The sequence below is a fragment of the Natrix helvetica genome (assembly GCF_964273705.1).
Source record: "Natrix helvetica genome assembly, chromosome: 13".
NCBI classification, from domain to species: domain Eukaryota; kingdom Metazoa; phylum Chordata; class Lepidosauria; order Squamata; family Natricidae; genus Natrix; species Natrix helvetica.
This window is the reverse complement of record NC_138557.1, coordinates 15,097,182-15,117,082: the sequence shown is the minus strand read 5'-3', so window position 1 is coordinate 15,117,082 and position 19,901 is coordinate 15,097,182. Positions and strand designations below refer to the sequence as shown.

At 42.8% G+C, this 19,901-nt stretch overlaps 1 protein-coding gene across 3 annotated transcripts in view; it reads right to left on the bottom strand.

The window, feature by feature from the left end:
• The window catches only part of USP7 (ubiquitin specific peptidase 7), a 101,989-nt gene that overhangs the window by 36,149 nt on the left and 45,939 nt on the right, over positions 1–19,901 (bottom strand). For all 3 annotated transcript variants that reach the window (XM_081966006.1, XM_081966005.1, XM_081966007.1), the window contains exons 3-7: positions 14,591–14,789; positions 13,594–13,732; positions 12,594–12,682; positions 7,800–7,908; positions 208–338 (exon numbers count right to left, since the gene is read on the bottom strand). In XM_081966006.1, coding sequence (XP_081822132.1) covers positions 208–338; positions 7,800–7,908; positions 12,594–12,682; positions 13,594–13,732; positions 14,591–14,789 — 667 coding nt within the window. The remainder of the gene's footprint in view (positions 1–207; positions 339–7,799; positions 7,909–12,593; positions 12,683–13,593; positions 13,733–14,590; positions 14,790–19,901) is intronic.

The window sequence follows — 19,901 nt, the reverse complement described above, 5'->3', positions numbered from 1 at the left end:
CGAATCAATACACAGATTAAGATTTGTGGGGTTAATCGATTAAACATGCTTTAATTTTGTTGCAGCCCTAATAAGGCACCGTCTGCACTCACAAAGGGAACACAATTTAAAGAGACCAGAAAAAAAACACTTACGAAAAGTCCCAGAAAAATTATGTTCATCGCTTCGCTGTTGAAGAGTTCTTGGAAACCCCTTGCCAGCACTTACCCAAAAGATTTCGTTAGCTTCTTGGTTCCTACTGGTTTGTCGCTATGTTGAAGTTCATAGAAGACTCTCTGCAACGCTAAAGGGACACTTTTTGAAGAGTCGTCTCCTTCGGTAGGCATCATATATACAGCCTAAAAAGTACATGCAAGTTGAGTTTAAACTCTGAAATCAGGTCCCAATCCTTTTGTTCTTAATGCCTTGTCCCAAAGGTGCTTTTTCCCAAAAGGTAGTAACTGGACTTTTGTTTTTCCTGGAAGACGTTTGACTTCTCCTCCAAGAAGCTTCATCAGCTCTGAGTCAGAACTGAAGAAGCTTCTTGGATGAGAAGCGAAACGTCTTCGAGGAAAAAGAAAGTCCAGTTTACCACCTTTTGGAAAAAAGCACCTTTGGGACAACCATGACCTGGATGACTGAGAATCTTCATACACATCTTTTGTTTTTTCATCTAATGTCTGCTTCCCTCTGGTGATTTGCTGGCCAATTCAGTTCAATACTCCTGAACAACCTGCTTTGCGATAACCAACAACAACCCAGGCTGCTGACAGGGGAAGGTTGTCTACATCAGGCAACAGGTTGGTCTTTGAGACCCAAACTACCACCAAACCAGTCCTCCACTTGAGTCTGGGAAAATGGCACTTAGATTCCACTCAGCTGTTAGGATTTATGACATGGGGTTAGGGATGGGGGAATGGAGAAGGGAGTTTCTAAACTTTTCCTAGGAGAGGAAGAAATGGAGGGGAAGTAAGAGTAGGAGAGGGGGAAAGAAAGGAGGGAGGGAAGGAAGAAGAGGTAGGGTTGTTGTAAAATAAGACGGATGCATGGGATGGTAGAAAAGCTATCTCCATTATATTGTTAATTGTAGGGGAGAAAAATTGTTATAAATGTTAAAACATAAGACACATTATTAATGATAGTTATGAGATTATATATTTGTGAATGTATATGTGAGAAATACAAATTAAAAACTGCTTTTTTTTAAAAAAAGACTGCCATTTCATGTTGCTTTACTGTTGACTTCTATCCGGTCTTTACCCTCACATCCTGGGATATTATTATAAAGATGGATCATCTCACAAATTTCAAACAGGACCAAGGTCAACTGTTAAACAAAACTCTCAAGTCATTCTCCTCAAAACCAGAGAGAAGTGCGGATTTCTTAGCTCAGAATGAGAATGCTCAATTCCCTTAAGGCCACAACTCTCCCAACTACACAGTTGTAGTAAAAGGTAAAGGAGACTCTGCAGATTTTACTCCGCTAGTTGTTGCCGACAGTGCTCATCTCCGCTTCAAGGGCATTGAGCCAACTCTGGCTGAAGACATTTTGACGGCCTTGTGGCCACCATGAAGTCATGGAATGCTGTTACTTTCCCACTGAAGAAGTACCTATTGATCTACTCGCATTTGCATGCTTGCTAACTGCCAGGAGCTGGGGCGGGGATGGGAGCTTACCCTTTCACATGGTACTCGGGTCTTGAACTTGGGCTGCTGGCAAGCCCAGCCTCTTAACTTCTGAGCCACCGTGCCACCCTGCACAATTCTAGTGGAGGAGTCCAAAGAAATACAGCTGTGCCAAACTCCAGCTGAGGCAGTGCCTCAGGCAGGACTCCTGCAGCTCGAGGCACCTGATAGACCTTGACTATCTATTCCGCAGAGCTGCTTATTTTGGCACTAACTCCTTTATCAAGCAAATTTCAATCCTGGGAGCCTGAAATGGGAGCTGTCCAACTTCTAACCTACCGTATTTTTCAGACCTTTCCCCCCCAAAAAAGAGTGAAAATTTGAGTGCGTCTTATACACCGAATTTAGACCCACCCACCCACCGGCCCCCACCCTTTGGCCTCTGCCTCCCAGCAATTTACCTCCTTGCAGCAAACAGAGAAAATGGGGCTTGCGGAGGCTGCAATAGGCTATGGCAATACCTGCAGCCTGAAACAGCTGATCATCGGGAGCCCCCTACTTAAACTGAAATTGAAAGTGAAACTTGCTGTTTGCTGCAAGGAGACAAAGGCAGATTTTTTTTCTTCTTCTAATCAGGCTAAATTGAAACAAACTGTTTGCTACAAGGAGGTAAGTCAATAACTATAAATTCTTATAGAATGTTCAAATTATTAGACTTATTTTTTAAAGACTCCTTTATTATTGTTCTAGACAACTTAACAAAATGAAGAAGCTTTTTAAAATAAATGCTTGCTCTGAAGAGGCCCAGTGCTATTGTATCTTCTTTTAAATAGCAGAGAATAATGTATACTTCCAGAAAGCCACATCAATTTTAACAGCATCTGCACAAGTATAGTCTGAAATGTAACACCACAAATAGTGTATATCTTTTGTACTGTTTACTGTTTGGTGCAAGGAGGCAAATTGCTGGGAGACAGAGACAGATTTTTTTTCCCTCTTGCTTTCCTTCCCAAAAGCTAGGTGTGTCTTATGAGTGTCTTATACTCCAAAAAATACGATCAATCTCCAGAACAATTTTGAATACCAAACTCACATACACTTCCCCCCAGCCCCCCTCCCCCAAAGCTCTTGGTCAAATGCTTGTAGACGTATGCTGAAGAGAGGATTTCTATGGGATGCCCTTTCAAGTCTGTGTGAAACTAAAATCCAGGGCATCACTTGTTCTCACACTGGCCAATGTGCTCTTTTATCCTATCACACATTTTGCTTTATATAGCAGGTTGAATTGGGTCAAAATTTAGGATAATGTTTGCAATAGATTATGCTGTCCTTCTTCCCTCTTACATAAGGCAATACGAGGTATTATGAGTAGGATAAGTATGCTTTGCAATCTCCCAGCTCTGCTCTGCAAAATAAAATGGAAAATTTCTGCCTGCAAGGATTCTGGCAGTCAATGGGGTTTCCAGGCCTGCTGCAGAAGGAGGAGATATTTATCAGGCAAAATTGTATCTTATTGGCCTGGTTTTCAACAAACGTTGTGAGTCAATGTCGAATGAGAATGAATGGAGCTCAGGGCCTGACCACTTGCTCTGTACAGTACACTGAACATGATTCTGTTTGTGAACCTGCGATGTAAGGCAGAAAGGATTGTGAAAGTCTACCGACAGAAGGCATCAACAGTTCCTGGAAGCGATGAGAACAACCATGTTCCAACTCTGTTAATCTGTTATCTTACTTAGTGGAACATCTTTAGTGGACTCTAGCTGCAACTATCCACAGCCAAAAAGGCCAAAGGAACTCTCGGGGGGAATTAGTTTGCAGAGCTATCCAAGAGATTGACTTTCCTATCTAAGATCAAAGAACTAGAGAAGGAAAATAAACTGCTCTAAAAAACAAGAAGCAAAAACGTAGGTGGCTTCCTTTCCTTTGGCGCAAAGCCTAAACAACGAAGGACCCTCATTATTAACCAGGAAGACAATAATAAACCAAAATACGAAGCTTTCTGGTTTTAAAAAAAATGTGGACATGTTGAAAAAAAAAAGGGTAAGACAGCTTGGTGCTATTTAGGGCCATAAAAACCCAAGAAAAGCACTAGACATAAGGAAATAAGGCAGAGGAGTGGGAGAAAATAATTTGACCCGCTTGCCTTCCTCAAGTGTATGAGTGGAGAACTTTTCCGTATTGTGCTTCTGCAGGATCAAAGCTTCATGGACTGAAAGAATCCTTGGAAGTTGCCGGAATTGGTTTATGACAGCATTTCCTGCTACCTTAAGACATTCACAGGAGGGTCTTCGAGATCAGAAGCACTCAAAAGACTCATCCTCCGTAAAATTTATTCCATCAGGTTTTAAAGCCACTCAAGCTAATGGCCACGATTTGTGGTGAAGAGTCTCGTAGGATGAAAGAGTTTGTGTGAAGTTGTGGTTTCTTTTATCTACGCCAATTCTTCCACTGGAGCTGGGTTTTGGTTCTAATGTCCGGAAAGGTCCAAAAGGACCTCTATCTGCCCACTTCCTTTATGCCAGGAAGGATGATTTTAAAATGCCTCAAATCACATTGGTTGAAGTGTCCCGGGGTCCTGTGATCCTCTTTTGCGACCTTCTGACAAGCCATGTCAATGAGGAAAACCGATCCACTTAACAACCGTGCCACTAATTTAAGAACTGCAGGGAATCTGTTTAACAATTGTGGTGAGGCAAGTCATAAAATGGGACAAAGCTCACTTAGCAACATACATTTTGGCCTCAATTGTGGTCGTATGTTGAGGACTGCCTATAAAGGCCTTCAAATACCTAGACTGAGCAGCCAAGAAGCAGATGCAGACAGAGATAAAGATTCAAGAGAGGAATTTGGGAGGCCAGTCAAAAAGAGCATAGCTATTAAAGTATTGAAGCGGGCAAGAGACAATGGATAGATTATTTCTCTTTTTTGTTGTTCTGATTTGCTTTTCCTTTTCTCTCTCTCTCTCTCTCTCTCTTTTTAGGTAAGTGACATGATTAAAATTACTAGGATAGAAAGGAAAAGTCTTTTAATGAAGGGTGACATGATTAAAAGCTAGAATAAATGATAGAAATAAGAGAAGGGGGAATAGTAATGTATACACCTTTATATAATAAAATAAAAGTAATAACAAGAGAAAACATGGAATAATTGAATAACAACAGATTGCAACCTAATATCATTATTAGAAATATATGTTGATTGAATGAAATAATTATGATTAACTTTATTAGTTTTATTTATATTAGAATGTATGACACCCAGGTGCCACACTGTCCATGCATTAATTTGATATATTTGTTAAAAAAACCCAAAGGCCTTCACATTTTCTAGCCTTGCCTTGCAGAAGAGGTCTTTGAGCTCCCTGATAATTCTGCCTCTTTCCATCTGCATGTTTTGGATGAGAGCAACGTTTGCCAAAAGCACCAAAAACTGGTTCAATGACCGTGGGATTACTGTGCTTGATTGGCCTCTCCATTCTTCCTCCATACTCTGGGTCCTTGGTTTCCAAATGAGATGCAAAAGTTGCTCTCATTAGAAAAGAGGACTTTGGACCACTGCGCTTCATTAAGACCAGGGTCAATGCAGCCGTCTACCAGGAGATTTTGGAGCACTTCATGCTTCCTTCCACAGACGAGCTTTATGGGGATGCTGACTTCATTTTCCAGCTGCCCACACTGCCAAAAGCACCAAAACCTGGTTCAATGACCATGGGATTACTGTGCTTGATTGGCCAGCAAACTCGCCTGACCTGAACCCCATAGAGAATCTATGGGGCATTGCCAAGAGAAAGATGAGAGACATGAGACCGAACAATGCAGAAGAGCTGAAGGCCGCTATTGAAGCATCCTGGTCTTCCATAACACCTCAGCAGTGCCACAGGCTGATAACTTCCATGCCACGCCGCATTGAGGCAGTAATTGCTGCAAAAGGGGCCCAAACCAAGTACTGAGTACATATGCATGCTTATGCTTTTCAGAGGTCCGATATTGTTCTTTGTACAATCCTTGTTTTATTGATTGCATGTAATATTCTAATTTTCTGAGATTGTGAATTTGGAGCTTTCATGAGCTGTACGCCATAATCATCACAATTATGACAAATCACGGCTTGAGCTATCTTGCTTTGCATGTAATGAGTCTTATCTCATATATTAGTTTCACCTTTTAAGTTGCGTTACTGAAATAAACGAACTTTTGCACAATATTCAAATTTTTCGAGTTTCACCTGTAACAGCGGCAATGATTCACTTAGCAACCGTGGCAAGAGAAGTCGTAAATGGGGCAAAACTCACTTAACAAATGTCTCACTTAGCGACATAAATTTTGGACTCAACTGTAAATTGAGGACTACCTAAAGCAGGGGTGTCCAAACTTGGGAACTTTAAGGCTTGTGGACTTCAAGTCCCAGAATTCCCCAGCCAGCATAGCTGGCTGGGGAATTTTAGGAGTTGAAGTCCACAAGTCTTAAGTTTGGACACCCCTGACCTAAAGCATCCCTTTCAGGAGTTCCTCACAGGAAAAAAAAAGGTTTTTACGATCAAAGATGGCTGTTCCCAGCCATCAGCATTTATCCTTTTTGTAAAGTCCGATGAAAACTGAAAACACTGAGTAGGAAAAACGTGGGAAGAGACTTTTTGCTCACGGAAGATATCTAATTTAAATCTAATGGCAAAATTCACAATGGAACAAAACTCAAACAGCAGCCCAGTTAACCCCGTTAACTGGGACCATGGGAGCTCGTAATGACAATGGCACATGAGCAGCTCCGAGATGCCATAAACCGGCAACAAGGGATAAAATGGCACTGCCCTTTTCTTTCACTGATTTGAATCTCCACTATCTTTGCTGCTGCTGAAGCTGCTTCGCAGTGCTTGGAAAAGCCTTGCTTCTGTGCACGAGTCACAAGACTAAATCTATGATGACGGTGCACAATCACATTCCTCTTAACAGCAGGGCTGTCTCCGTTACATAAAGTGAACGCTGTCGGTCGGGAGAGGGGAAAAATACTCCGGCACAAAACAAACCGGGGTCTGCAAATTAAGATTAAATATGGCATCTCCTAAAGATCGCCTGTAAAGTCAGACCCAGAAATAAACCCAGGGGAGTGGTCCTAATGTTTTCTTCTCCAATGCAATATATACCAATATTGGCCAGCAGCAAAAGTTTTTAAAGGTAAGATAATCTTTATTGTCACTATTTCTGTGTATAAACATTAAAAATGACATTCAGATGCCCTCTCTCAAATATTATATATATACATACATACATACATACATACATACATACATACATACATATATGCTGGTCTTGTATTAGGGTTTTGTTATTTTCAGGCTGGTGCCTTTGGCTTCGTGCTTGTGTGAGCAAAGCGTGATCGGATCGATTGCTCGCACAAGCACGAAGCCAAAGGCACCAGCCTGAAGATGACGCGTGTGACCTCGTCGAAACTTCGCCAAGATACTGTCAATCTTACACGGGAAAAGACCCGAATACAACAAGACCAGCATATATATGCCCAAATATGGGAGGGAGCATACTGCTTCTCTTTTTCTGTCTTTCGGCTCACCCTAGGAGCCATCCAGGCAGAAAGCCATTTTTTAATGTTGCTTTTGTTACATTTGTGTTGCAGTCTCCCTTTATTTATCAGCACAAATGCAACACACATACACATATACACACACATAGATATAGATAGATAGATAGATGATAGATAGATAGATAGATAGATAGATAGATAGATAGATAGATAGATAGATAGAAAGAAAGAAAGAAAGAGAGGTAGGTAAAGGTTCCCACACATATGCGTGCTAGTCATTCCCAACTCTAGGGGGCAGTGCTCATCTCTGTTTCAAAGCTGAAGAGCCAGCGCTGTCCGAAGACATCTCCATGGTCATGTGGCCGGCATGACTCAACACCGAAGGCACATGGAACGCTATTACCTTCCCAACAAAGGTGGTTCCTGTTTTTCTACTTGCATTTTTACACGCTTTCGAACTGCTAGGTTGGCAGAAGCTGGGACAAGTAACGGGAGCTCACTCTATTACACAGTGCTAGGGATTCGAACCGCTGAACTTTCTGATTGACAAGCTCAATGTCTTAGCCACCGCGCCCCATGTGTGTGTGTGTACGTACGTACATACGTACATACACACACCTATATATACAGTCCATTTTGAATACATATTTATTTACCTTTCGTAGTTGGTTTGTGAAAAATAATGTCTGTAACAAACTGTTCATGTAGCAGGTTGCGCCCTGGTTCTTCAGCCCCACATATCCTGTGTGCTTCTTGGAGTCCCATCTGGAATATTCAAAGAATTGGGGTATTAGAATTGGGCCTCCACACACTTTACACATGTTTTACACACACACGCATTGAAATCAAGCTAGAAGCTTGGTTTCCATCACTGAAATCCAGCTGGTTCAAATTGAACTGTCAGCAAATCGCGCATCTATTATGCAGCAATTAGGATAACCGTACACATGTTCAGAATTCTGAAATCTTTTCAAGACTTGGAACAAAGCAACAATAACAAAGAGAGAAATTAAAAACAAAAGATGGAGCAATTTCCAAAGAAAAAGTCATGTGGCTGAAAAACGAAAGCTGCTTAGAAGCTATGCCTCTGTGAAATGATTTGTCCAAAACTGAATTATTCACTATACCGCTCAAATTTATGATAAGCAACCAAGTCTATACCAATTCTACAATACAGGTAGTCTTTGACTTACGACCACAACTGAGCCAAAATGTCTGTTGCTAAGTGAGACATTGGTTAAGGGGATCACTGATGTTGCTAAGTTAGTCACAAGGTTGTAAAGTGAACCTGGCTTCCTCATCAACTTTGCTCGTTGGAAGGCCGCAAAAGGGGATCGCATGACCCTGGGACACTGCAACCGTCATAAATATGATACCAGTTGCCAAGCATCAGAATTTTGATCATGTGACCATGGGGGTGCGGCAGTGGTCATAAGTGCCGTGGTGGCTCAGTGGGTAGAATGCAGTACTGCAGGCTACTTCTGCCGATTGCCAGCAGTTTTGCTGTTCGATCCTGGCCGGCTCAAGGTTGATTCAACCTTCCGAGGTCAGTAAAATGAGGACCCAGATTGTTGGGGGGGGGGGGGGGGCAATAGGCTGACTCTGTAAACCACTTAGAGAAGGCTGTAAAAGCACTGTGAAGCGGTATATAAGTCTGAATGCCATTGCTATTTTCCTTCCTTCCTTCCCCCCCAGTGGTTAGAATGCAGTATTGCAGGCTAAACTCTGACCACTGCCAGGAGTTCAATCCTCACCAGCTCAAGGTTGACTCAGCCTTCCATCCTTCCAAGGGGGGTAAAATGAGGAGAGATTGTTGGGGGCAAGATGTTGACTCTGTAAACCACTTAGAGAGGGCTGTAAAAGCACTGTAAAGCGGCATATAAATCTAAGTGCTATTGCTATTTTCCTGCCTTCCTTCCTCCTTCCCCTCCCCATCCATCCATCCATCCCAGCTCAAGGTTGACTCAGCCTTCTGTCCTTCTGAGGTGGGTAAAATGAGGACCCAGATTGTTGGGGGCAAGAGGATGACTCTGTAAACCGCTTAGAGAGGGCTGTAAAAGCACTGTGAAGCGGCATATAAGTCTAAGTGCTATTGCTAAGAAAAATGGCCATAAGTCACATTTTTCAGGGCCGACGTAACTTCGGCCACTAAATAACTATTGTAAGTGGAAGACTACCTGTACAACCACTTCCTGTGGAGAGAGGAGGAGGATTAATTCCTGTGTAGACAAACTGATCGGAAGAAGAAGAGATTCTTCCCTGGTTATCCATCGCATAAGCTCCTACACTAAGAGCAGTTTTCACAGGGTACTTTGAACTCCATTCTATCAACCTCCCCGAACAGCCAGAGTGAAAGCACCGGGGGGGGGGGGGGGGGGGAATACCAACGTGTCTTGAGATCAGCGAGGATGACAGGGAAAACTACATGCAAATCTGAGTTGCTAGGGAAATTGTGGAGAAAACAAAGGTTTGGGGTCTGGCTAGTCTAAAGGAAAGAAGAATTAGGGGTGACATGATAGCAGTCCTCCAGTATTTGAGGGGCTGCCACAAAGAGGAAGGTTTAAATTATTCTCCAAAGAGTATATATACCTGGCTCCCTTGGCCAAGAAACAGAGATGAACACTAGAGTTAGATACGACTGGTCAGGGGAAAAAATTTTATCTTTAGAGATGAAGCAGAATTCTTTAACCCCCAACAACTTCAACAGCTGTTCAATTTCATTGTGCACATGTTGTGCATTGACAATAAAGGTTTTGATTTGATCCGAACTACTAAGCAGGCTGTAGTTTAGAGGGCCATTTCTCAGCCCACTGCAAGACGGAAAAACAACATCCAGACATGGTATGGCCAGTCTAGAGAAAAGAAGGCACTAGGGGTGACATGATAGCGGTATTCCAGTATTTGAGGGGCTGCCCCCCCCAAAAAAGGGGGGGAGGTCAACTTATTTTCCAAAGCATCGGAAGCCAGAACAAGGAACAATAGATGGAAATTAATCAAGGAGAGAAGCAACCTGGAATTAAGGAGAAACTTACTAACATTGAGAACAATTAACCAGTGGAACAGCTGGCCTCCAGAAATTGTGGGAGCTCCATCACTGGAGGTTTTTAAGAAGAAACTGGACAGTCACTTGTCTGAGATTGGATAGATTCTCCTGCTGGAGCAGGGGGCTGGACTAGAAGGCCTTCAAGGTCCCATTCTATTCTATTCTATGATTAGCATCAGAAGCATGCTCAAGCATTTCATTGTTCAGTGCAATTTTTATTGGCTTTCTTTAAAAAAAACTTGGCAAGGAGTTGAGGGCAGGGGAGCAGACATTGCAGTGTTTTAAAGCCATCAATTTAGAACTTCTAAGTGTCTTGGAATACAACACGGGTTTTTCAGCATGAACAGGAATATATAAACAGGCACTAAAGCAGTGTTTCTCAACCTTGGTAACTTTAAGTCCTGTGGACTTCAACTCCCAGAATCCCCCAGCCAGCACTGGCTAGGGAATTCTGGGAGTTGAAGTCCACAGGGCTTAAAGTCGCCAAGGTTGAGAAACACTGCACTAAAGGTACCAGATATACAAAACCTTAATCCCCTTCCAGCTCTGCACTATTGGTGCAAATGTTATACAGTCCAGGTAGTCCTTGACTTACCCATTTAGTGACTGTTCAAAGTTACAACGGCAGTGGAAAAAAGGGACTTTTTTCAGCTACTTATCAGATTTTTGCAACAATTGCAGTGTCCCGGGGTCATGTGAGCTCCTTTTGCAACCTTCTGATGAGCAAAGTCACTGGGGAAGAAGCCAGATTCACTTAACAACCGTGTTACTAGCTTAACAACTGTAGTGATTCACTTAACGGTGGCAAGAAAGGTCGCAAAATGGAGCAAAATCCATTTAACATGTCTTGCTTAGCAACAGAAACTTTGGCTTCAGTTTAGGTCGTAAATCGAGGATTACCTGTATAGAGGAATCGGTTCTGACCCACCTCCCCAAACACGACAAACCCTCTGTTGTTAAATCAATGATTCCTTTATTAAAAGTGCCAGCATGTATGCATGTATGTCTTTGTATATATGTATGTTTATATATGTCTTAGTGTACGCCGCCCCGAGTCCTGCCTGGAAAGGGAGCGGCTAATAAATTCAAATTTATTATTATTATTATTAGCAGCCCTGGTAAAAAAAGTTTCTCTCGCAGGCTAACAAGTCTGTCCAGCCGGGAGATAAATAGTTGTCTGTCACATCTATTCATCTCCCCCCGCTGTCTTTTATCCCCAAAGATAGGGCGGGGCTTTCCTAGCAGCGGTGACTCTTCCATCCCAAGGACCGGCTCATAGATTTCCTGCTCTCCTCTCCTCTGCCTTCTGCGCATCCGTGCATTAGGCTCTGGACCCAGCTGTTCCTCCTCTTCCTCTTCACCCACCTCCAGACCTGGGGTCTGTGGACTCTCTATCTGAGGGATGACAGACGGCTCTGCCTCTCTCTCTCTCTCTCTCTCTCTCTCTCTCTCTCTCTCTCTCTCTCTGCCACCTCCATTCCCTCCTCCCCCTCAGAGCTTTGAAGTTGCCTTGATGTTCATTCTGCCTCCCACGCCTCCTCTTCATCTGATTCGGCTGTTGGAGGGGCCGGCAGCCACAACAGAATCTTTTTCCCCACCCAAGACCCTGTTCACTAAAACCCTGGGAAGGATCAAAACAGTCTTCATTTCTTGATTTTGAAAGCAATTAAGGAAAGGACTCTCTACTTTCTGAAAACGTCCCTTCCTCCAAGATGAAGAAAGAACCCTGTGAGGGATTACCAAGCTGAGGAACCTTTCACGAAAACCTACATTCTGAAGTTGGGGATGTTTCATCACTGGAGGTTTTCAGGAAAACATTGAACAGCAATTTGTCTAGACCAGTGTTTCTCAACCGTGGCGACTTTAAGTCCTGTGGACTTCAACTCCCAGAATCCCCCAGCCAGTGGGAATTGAAGTCCACAGGACTTAAAGTTGCCATGGTTGAGAAACACTGGTCTAGATGGTATGCAGATTCCTGAGGGTGTGTGTGTGTGTGTATGTGTGTGTGTGTTTTCCTAGAAGAACCTGAAACTTTCCAAGAAACCAACTCCATTGGAAGGAAGATCCTGTAATTATAATTCCTCCTCTTTCCATTTTATGTTAGTTCCTTAGAGGAAAATTGTAAACATGGCAGAGATTGTTTGTTAAAACCTGCTAACCAATGTATTAGGCAAGGATTACATGAGAAGGAGTAGGTCTTTGACTTGGTGAAAGAGATTTAAGGTAGAAAAATGTGAGAAAATGAATAGAGAAGAATTTCCTCTATTAATCCCACATTTAAAGAAACTGTAACATTTCTTAGAAATAGCTCTCAAGTCTGAAAAGGGGGGAAAAATTGCAAAGGAAAAAGCGAATCATGCTACTTTCCCCCCCTCCAAGAAAAGAAAAAAGAGCAAAGGCTACTTACGCCACACCATGAGGAGCATCAGCTTGAACATAAACTTCAAAAGTGACTTTGTCATCTTCTATGTAGCCTTTATCTGGATCAGTAACTTCCTACCAAAAAGAAAAGGAGAGGAGGAAAAGATTGAATCAAGAACATCAAAACCAAATGCAATAATCTGTTGGGCCCTGCCATTCTTGAAAGGCCATGTTTCAATCTGAAGGTCAAGTCAAGATAAACACATATCAATTTTTACCACCAAGCTCAAATGATACGGAGACGTCTCAAGCTGTCACCAGATGGCCATTTCTAGGAATCAATAGAAGACATTGACAGCTTGACAACTGCAAACACAATTAACTGGGAGGCAAAGGGGACTGGAAGGGGGGGGGGTACAGACCCACATCTTCTATTACAGCACCTGAAGCTGCTTCTTGTCTCTTCCTGATCTAGAGAGCTGAGAAGGTTCTTAGTGAACACAAAATTAGTTTTTGAGCTCTGCATCTCAGGATGCCTTAATGAGAATCATAAGATCCAGCTCGGTTGTCCTGCAATTTGACTCCAAGGATTTCAGATTGTGAAGGTTTCACTCACAAAAAAGTTCTGAAAAAAATTGCTTTAGGCTAAGAAGGGAGGGAGAGAAGACAAGGCAGCCAAGCTACACACAACGCCACTTCATCCAGGGTTGCGATGTGTTCATCACGGAATGGGACAACTCGCTGCAGACAAGCCGCCGCAGGCCAATTGTAATTAATTATTTAAAATAATTTAATTATTTTAATTAAATTTAATTATTCAAATATTTTAATTCTTGTCATTCGCATTTCATTTTGTCCCTTCTTTGGCATCCTTTTTTAAAAGAATGACGATTAAATAGTGATTCTATTCCACCATTTCTTTGATATTACAACTCTTGTCCCACGGGGAGTTCGCTGCAGCAAGTTGGCTACGGCCAACAGTCCTAGTCCCCATCTAACATGCCATTCCTTTCCCCCCCCCCCCCCTGTGGCAAGCAGTTACTTACACTCCAAGACATAAAATTGGAAAAGCCCCAGTCGTTTTCCTTATGAAAGAATAAATGGCTGATGCGGCGACTGAAAGATTTTTCATCGTCCTTGTAATTTATTATCTTGAGGACTGCCTGCGCATGACAAGACCATGACCTGCAACAATTAAGAGAGATAACACTTGACACATTGTGTTGCAGAAAAGCCACTACTCATAAATTACGTTTTACTGAGCATTTCTTGTCATTCCTGGATTTAAAACTTTCTTTGGGTAACCTCCCAGGAGTGGTATCCATTATTAATATCCTGGAAGCAATTTATAAAAAGCTTCTCCTTTTAACAAAGCTGATTGCTTTATTTCATTTTTTTTTAATGTTGCTTTCCATTTCATTTGATTATTTTCTTCTATAGATGGTTAAAAATGTTACTCCTTTCAAGCAGTAAGGTAACTCCACAAAAGCTTTTGGAAGTTCCTCGAAAGCTGGCTGGGGAATTCTGGGAGTTGAAGTCCACGCACCTTCAAGTTGCCAAAGGTTGAGAAACAGCGGCCTGGATTGAAACAGGTCCCTGTCCTCATTATGTCTTCTGAGGCTACCAAGACTGTAGGCAACATCCAACTTTCAGAAGTGACAAACAAGTCCTGTGTGTGTGTCTAGAAGTTGAGTCACGGCAACTGGACTTCTCTTTGGTTGGAAACGTTTCACGGCTCATCGAAGTAGCTTCTTCTTGGATCTACTTGGATAAAGCAGGAAAACGTTTCCAACCAGAAAGGAAAGAACTCCGGCTGCCATGACTCAACTTCCAGACAACTCTACCTGGATGACCGTGAATCTTCATTGACGTAAATCCTCTGAATAAATGCACGTCTACTGTACTGTTTCCATTTGGCCTCCGCCAGGTGATGCCCCAGGCTGGAGGCGTTATCTCCTATCAGGCAACATATCCCCGTGCAGAACATGTTAAGGCCCTGCATTCAAGAGAGGTTCCGTGTATCCATTCATAAACGGGACTTACGTGGAATCGGATTCAGCGTTGCACTGAAGGAAGAATCCTACGCTTTTTTGGTGTGGCCTGTCTGGGTAAAGGCGTGGCATCACCATGATCTTCCAGGGCAGGTTCCGCACGAAACAAGGGGGGCTTAGGACCGATTCGCTCAGCCGGTTGAAACGCTCAACCGTGAACTGAAACGTTGCTTCTGACCGCCAGCTTGTGTCTGCAAAATAAGGAAACAATCATTCCGAGAGTCTGCAGCCTTGTCTTTGGGTCTCCAACGAGAGAGTTTACATCACTGGTACAGGTAGTCCTTGAATTATGATCTGTCGCTTGTGACCATCCAAAGTTATGATTAAAAGGTACGTATAAATGAGCTGTGGTGGTGCAGTGGTTAGTTGGCAGAATTAGCACTGCAGGCTAATTCTGCCAACTGCCAGCAATTCGAGCCTGACCGGCTCAAGGTTGACTCACTCAGCCTCCCATCCTTCTGAAGTCGGTAAAATGAGGACCTAGATTGTTGGGGGCAAGGGGGTGACTCTGTGAAACTGCTTAGAGGGGGCTATATAGCACTATGGAATGGTACATAAGTCAAAATGCTATTGCTATTCATCTCTCTATCTAGCATCCCTCTACCACCCTACCTCCCCCTGGTGGTTCAGTGGTTAGAATGCAGTATTGCAGACTAGTTCTGCTGCCTGCCACGCGTTCGATTCTGACCAGCTCAAGGTTGGCTCAGCCTTCCATCCTTCCGAGGTCAGTAAAATGAGGATGCAGATTGTTGAGGGAATAGGCTGACTCTGTAAACTGCTCAGAGAAGGCTGTAAAGCGGTATAGAAGTCTAAGGGCTATTGCTATAACCAGGATTCAAAGTTCTGACGGCTGAGGGTCCTTGCAGTCACATGATCGCATTTTGGGCGCTTGGCTACTGACCTACTTTCACAGCGGCCATTTGCCACATCCCATGGTCCCATGACAGTGGTTGACAATGGGTTCTTTTGCCCGGGAAATAAACCACAGTGTTTGCTTCTGTTTCCCGGCACAAAATATCTACTGCAGACAATGGGTTGGCTTAATGCAGGGGTGTCCAAACTTGGGAACTTTAAGACTTGTGGACTTCAACTCCCAGAATTCCCCAGCCAGCTGGCTGGGGAATTCTGGGAGTTGAAGTCCACAAGTCTTAAAGTTCCCAAGTTTGGACACCCCTGGCTTAATGACTGGGAATTCAGCATGGTGATTCACTGAACTATCCTTGCAAAACATGTCATAAAATGAGGTCAGTCATGGGATGCCCAATGTAGGCGAAAGACTATCTCTACAGAAAAAAAGAGTCCCATCTTATACAGTGGGACAGAGAGAAAAAACTGCCTTCTCCTTGGCTCAACTCCATTGGTGAATGCTTATTCAAATAAGGGTCCCTATCAAAAAAAAAATGTAAAATGAATTGTTTCACAATGGTTTTCAAGCATGATTGTAAGCTGCCCAGAGCTACCTCAGGTAAAATGGGTGACCTATAAATTTAATCAATCAATCAATCAATCAATCAATCAATCAATCAATCAATGCCCTATGGTGAAGTTTTCAATTAAATTGTGGTGACAGGTTTTCTGCTGCATTTCCATTGCTATCCAAATATGAAAGCGAACTTTAGAAGTTGGCTGCAGAATTCAGAAGGTATTGTGCATCTCCTCAACTTTTCAGTAACAAAATTCCATCTAATCCCCATATTGTTCAATATCTACATGTAACCAAGAGGATCGATTGTCTGGATATTCAGAGTAGGCTGCCATTATCCTCTCGGTGATTTGCAGCTTTCATTCCCCACTCTTCAATCAATTGTTTGAATAGAGGTAACACTTGGTTGATTTCTGAGAGATGCTGGATCTCAACTAACCAGCAGCACCTTGCTCTGGCACAGACACTAAGCTACATTAACAGTGGGATCTCAAGATCAAGGGAGGTACTAATATCACTCTATAAAGCCTTAGTAAGACCACACCTAGAGTACTGCATCCAGTTTGATCACCACACTATAAAAAGCATGTTGAGACTCTGGAAAGAGTGCAGAGAAGAGCAACCAGGATGATGAAGTGATTGGAGGCTGAAACATACGATGAACGGTTGCAGGAACTAGGCACGTCTAGTGAAGAGAAGGGGAGACAGGATAGCAATCTTCCACTATTGGAGGGGCTGGCATAGAGAGGAGGAGGGGGTCAAACTATTCTCCAAAGCACCTGAAAGCCAGATAAGGAATAATGGATGGAAACTGACCAAGAAGAGATTCAACCTGGAAATAAGGAGATATTTTCTGACAGTGAGAACAATCAACCCATGGAACAGAAGTTGCCTTCGGAAGTTGTGGGAGCTTCATCACTGGAGGCTTTCAAGAAGAAACTAGACTGCCATTTGTCAAAAATGGTGTAGGGTCTCCTGCTTGGGCAGGGATGCGTGGGTTGGACTAGATGACCTAGAAGGTCCCTTCCAATGCTATTAATCTGTTGGGCCATAGGAAAACTGTACTCCAAATTGTTAATGCATTGCCCTTTGCAGTGGGAGCCAGTCAGTGCAATTATACAGCAGAACAAGTTAAAATTAAAATTAAGATTCCACCAATAAATAATACAGGTAGTCCTCAACTTAAGACCACAACTGAGCTCAAAATTCAGTTGCTAAGCAAGACAGGCATTAACTGAGTTTTGCCCCATTTTACAACCCTTTTTTTTGCCACGGCTGTTAAGTGACTCGCTGAGCTATTAAGTGAGTACCCCGGTTGTAAAGTGAATCTGGCTTCCCTGTTGACTTTGCTTGTCAGAAGGTCGCAAAGGGAGATCATGTGACTCCAGGACGCTGCAACCGTCTTAAATATGAGCCAGGTAGCCATATTTTGATCATGTGACCACAGGGACGCCGCACTGGTTATAAGTGTGAAAAACGGTCATAAATCAGTCACTAAATGAACGGTTGTAAATCAAGGACTACATATATGTGGAGGGGGGAGAAGGTGAGACAGACAGAGAGAGAGAAAAGTAGGACACGCCTCTATTACAACTTGTAGTTTTTTATCCTGCTGTGTCATCACAGATATTATAACCTTTCTAGTACAAATATGATTTTTTAAAAAAATTAATGTATGCTTGCACAGCAACACAGCTGCTAACTCAATCTTCTTTCTGTCTTGATTTATGTTCACTCACGCAAAGGCTACAAAAATCTCCAGCAACTTAAAAGGTGGGAGGACAAGAGTCAGCATCCCATCCAAATCTTCATTCACATTTTTAGGTAAATCCGGAGTCATTTTAACTTGAACTCCATGGCACGTCCTTGGGAAATACAGTGCGTGGCCATAAAGCAAACTTCAATAAATGTAATAACGGCTAATTCAGTTTATTATGGAGATATATTTGTCAAAAGACGCTAAGCCACTTTGCTGTAGTGCAGGTAGCCCTCGACTTAGCAACGTTCCATTTAGTGACAACTGAAAAAAAAGGTGATGTGGCTGTTTTTCATACTTATGACCATTGCAGCATTCAAAGGCTCATGTAGTCATAATTCAGGAGCTTGGCAACTGGCTCATATTCATGACGGTTGCGTCCTGGGGTCCTGTGATCCCCTTTAGCGACCGTCTGACACTGGGGAAGTGAGATCCGCTTAGCAACCATGGGTTGATTATTCTCACTGTGAGAAAATTCCTCCTCATTTCCAGGTTGAATCTCTCCTTGTTCAGTTTCCATCCATTATTCCTTGTCTGGCCTTCAGGTGCTTTGGAAAATAGCTTGACCCCCCCCCCCCTCTGGGGCAGCCCCTCCAATATTGGAAGACTGCTATCCTGTCTCCCCTGGTCCTTCTCGTCACCAGTCTAGCCATACTCTACATAACATTAAAACATAAACTACAATTTACACAGCACAAGAGAATCCACACACTTTGCTCTAAACCAGATGCAACATGTGAACCCAAGTTGTAGTGAATTTTAATGAGAAAGGATGTGGCTGCTTCTTCTGCTTAGGTTTCTCTTTTCGGAAGTCAAAAGGTGCTATTCTCACTAAAATCTGCTCGGTGCTCGTTTGTGGCTGACTGTGGCTTATGTTTTTAGAAAACCTGTGTGACGAAGGTCCAAAAATGGTTTCCCACAGACTTTCATTTTAGCAGAAAGCTCCGTCAAGTCCCGGAGGTCCCAGCCCCATCATTTCCTGTCCAAATAACAGATCAAGTTATAAACATCATCAAATAACATGCAGAAGAAATGAGCAGAAAGATGACTGGGAACAGTTCACCTCTGTGATTTAAGTTTCACATTCCTCAGCCTGATAGTTCCCCGAGAGGATGCAGGGCAGCGTACATGAATTCAGGCCAAGGCAATTCAAGCCCACTCCCACTTCAAGGGTCCTTAAATGAGTTAAATAAATTACTCGATATTCCTCTGCTTTCGATTAAAAAAAAACATCTTGATTATTTTAAAATTGGCTCTTTTATTGCACTTTTATATGGTTTTTAAAAATGTCTTTAGACAAGAGTCACTCTAAGAGCCTGATGGTCAGTATCTAAATTAGGTAGACAGACAGACAAGACAGTCAGTCAGTCTAGGTCATACATGTACATTGCAAGAAAACAAATCTTGCGAGTTTCCCAGAAGGATGGCATAGGGAACATAAATGCTGTCAAAACTAACTCCTGCTTTTGCCTGTGCATGTTGATAGTACACGTAAGAGGGGCAAAGCACGCAGGCTGAACCATCTCTCAAAACTTTGGTCCAGACGTTGGTCCAGCCATCTGTCCAAAACTTCTATCAATCAAGAGCAGGGGGGGTCTCCAAACTCGGCAACGTGAAGACTTGTGGACTTCAACTCCCAGAATTCCTCAGTCATATGGTTGGCTGAGGAATTCTGGGAGTTGAAGTCCACAAGTCTTAATGTGGCCGAGTTTGGACACCCGCCCTGCAATCAAAGCAATTCTTTGTCAGGCAGATGTATCTTACCATCTGGGGACTGGCTTTTATGGCATGTCAAAACAATTGGCAGTTTTTGGAGTGCACAAGGACATGTGTTTACTATTGTAATCCTTAAACACCCCTAGCCTTTTGAAATGGGGGTTGGTGTGTCTGTGTGTGCGGTTTCTTAGCCTTTTGAAATGAAAGGGGGGGAGGGGGCTTGTTGGGGAACAAGAGAGAAAGCCAAAATGGTCCAGGAAATCTAATGAAAATGATTTATCTATTAGTGGCAATATTTATTTCTTGCCAAATCCAAATACTAATGAGATACTTCATTTTAAGAAGGATTATATTACATATATTTTTTAAAAAAAGAAAGCTGCTGTATTACCATGTTTGAAAACTCCT